We start from the raw sequence: 1,664 nt of genomic DNA, 5'->3' as shown, positions 1-1,664 counted from the left end.
GAGGGGAGTGATAAATTATTCAGATGGAGCTGAGGTCGACACTCCGCCGCTGATGGAGGACAGAAACACTGCGGTTCTCTGCTTCTTCTTCACATTATATTTAAACATAAAAGACTGAGGCTCAGTGCTCATTTTATTAGGAACGCCTACTCAGAACACAGGACCAGGACCGGACCAGAACCGGACCAGGACTCCGGAAGTAGCTCTGGACTCTGAGCTGGTCCTGGTGTTGTGATCACAGTGACTGTGAACCAGGTTTTCATTGATCACTGATCAGAGCTCTCATTACAGACGCCACCTGGCTCCGCCCACAGCTCGTCATACGTCACTGTCTCATTTCACTGTGGAATAAGTATTGACAAATATATTGATCCGAAAACGTATCAGTAAAATGTTTTCCAGCAGAAGATCTGATGTTTGAGGTCAGAGTGTCTGTAAACATGTCACGTGACGTGTTGACTTCCTACGTTGTGCATATTATTCCGTTTTATCTCGGAGAGCGTTGTGTTGACTGTGGTCTCTCTCTGTGATGAGTTATTATTTTTATATTGATCTACATATTGATTTATGGGTAAAATGATTTAGTAAATCTTCCTTAATTTCTGATTAGTTCTTTTGGATGATTCTGAGGATCTGAACTGGATCTGAAGAGTCCAGGAACCAGATCAAGTAAAAGAAGCAGGAGGAAAAGTGAGTGGACTTTGTGTCTGAACTCACTTTTAGAATCAGCTCATGAATTATTCGTGTGTGTTTGGAGCAGTGAGCAGCAACAGTCATAATGTACTGGAACCCAGTCACATTAAAACAGGTGAGGACAGGTGGATCATGTGTTCCTCCTCTTCCCCTGTCAGCTCTCTGCTGGACTGAGGATGAGGACGTTCTCACCTGTGTCCACGGAGGCTGGATCCTGATCCTGATCCTGATCCTGATCCTGCAGCAGCGTCTTCATCCTCCATCTGCAGCTCCTGCAGGAGATACACGGTTAGTTTGCCCCTCCCCCTCGTCACCACTCTGATAACACGAGTTAGGAGCAGATGTGGAGGCAGCTGATTGGTCGGCTGAGTGTCGGCTGAGTGTCGGCTGAGCGTCGGCTGAGCGTCAGCGCTGAATCAGCAACTTCCAACAGTGAATCTCCAAAACAGACGTGAAGGACCAAAACACAGCAGCCCCTCACTGTTTCTACTGTTTCTACTGAGACAAACTGAACCAAATAAAAATATTAACTATGAAATAACTTTAAATACTATTAACAGACTGCTGGTCATATCTGACAGCTCGTAGTGATGGTTAGCCTGTTAGCATTAGCCCTCCCTGTGACTGCATCAGTGCATATAAATACCAGGCGTGATCTGGCCGTGAAGTACAGCTCCTCCTCACAGTCCAGGAAACGATCACAGTCGCTCTGTAAACAAATGAATATTTATTATTTTATTATTTTATGTATATTTTTATATTACATGCATTTTAACTTTATGATTATTCTGTTTATCTACTTATTTGAACTGATTCTAATTCATTTATTATTATTATCATTTTTATTATTATTATTAAATGTGTGTGAGTGTGAGTGTGAGTGTGTGTGTGTGAGTGTGTGTGTGTGAGTGTGAGTGTGTGTGTGTGTGTGTGTGTGTGTGTGTGTGAGTGTGTGTGTGTGCCTCTTCATG

The 1,664-nt window shown here is 43.4% G+C and overlaps 1 protein-coding gene across 2 annotated transcripts in view; it reads right to left on the bottom strand.

The window, feature by feature from the left end:
• The window catches only part of LOC111649194 (uncharacterized), a 4,230-nt gene extending 2,625 nt beyond the window's left edge, over positions 1 to 1,605 (bottom strand). The window contains exons 1-2 of one of the 2 annotated variants that reach the window (XM_023398948.2): positions 1,340 to 1,603; positions 886 to 965 (exon numbers count right to left, since the gene is read on the bottom strand). In XM_023398948.2, coding sequence (XP_023254716.1) covers positions 886 to 956 — 71 coding nt within the window. In that variant the 5' untranslated portion in view covers positions 957 to 965; positions 1,340 to 1,603. Of the gene's footprint in view, positions 1 to 885 lie in introns of both variants that reach the window. The other variant, XM_087171888.1, reaches the window with a different exon arrangement.
• Between the last annotated feature and the right edge of the window lie 59 nt (positions 1,606 to 1,664).

Source organism: Seriola lalandi, unplaced genomic scaffold, assembly GCF_002814215.2.
Source record: "Seriola lalandi dorsalis isolate HSWRI2012SDOR001 ecotype SW California unplaced genomic scaffold, Sedor1 jcf7180002050159, whole genome shotgun sequence".
Classification (NCBI taxonomy): Eukaryota; Metazoa; Chordata; class Actinopteri; order Carangiformes; family Carangidae; genus Seriola; species Seriola lalandi.
The sequence above is the reverse complement of the archived record's forward strand: the minus strand, read 5'-3'. Positions and strand labels throughout refer to the sequence as shown.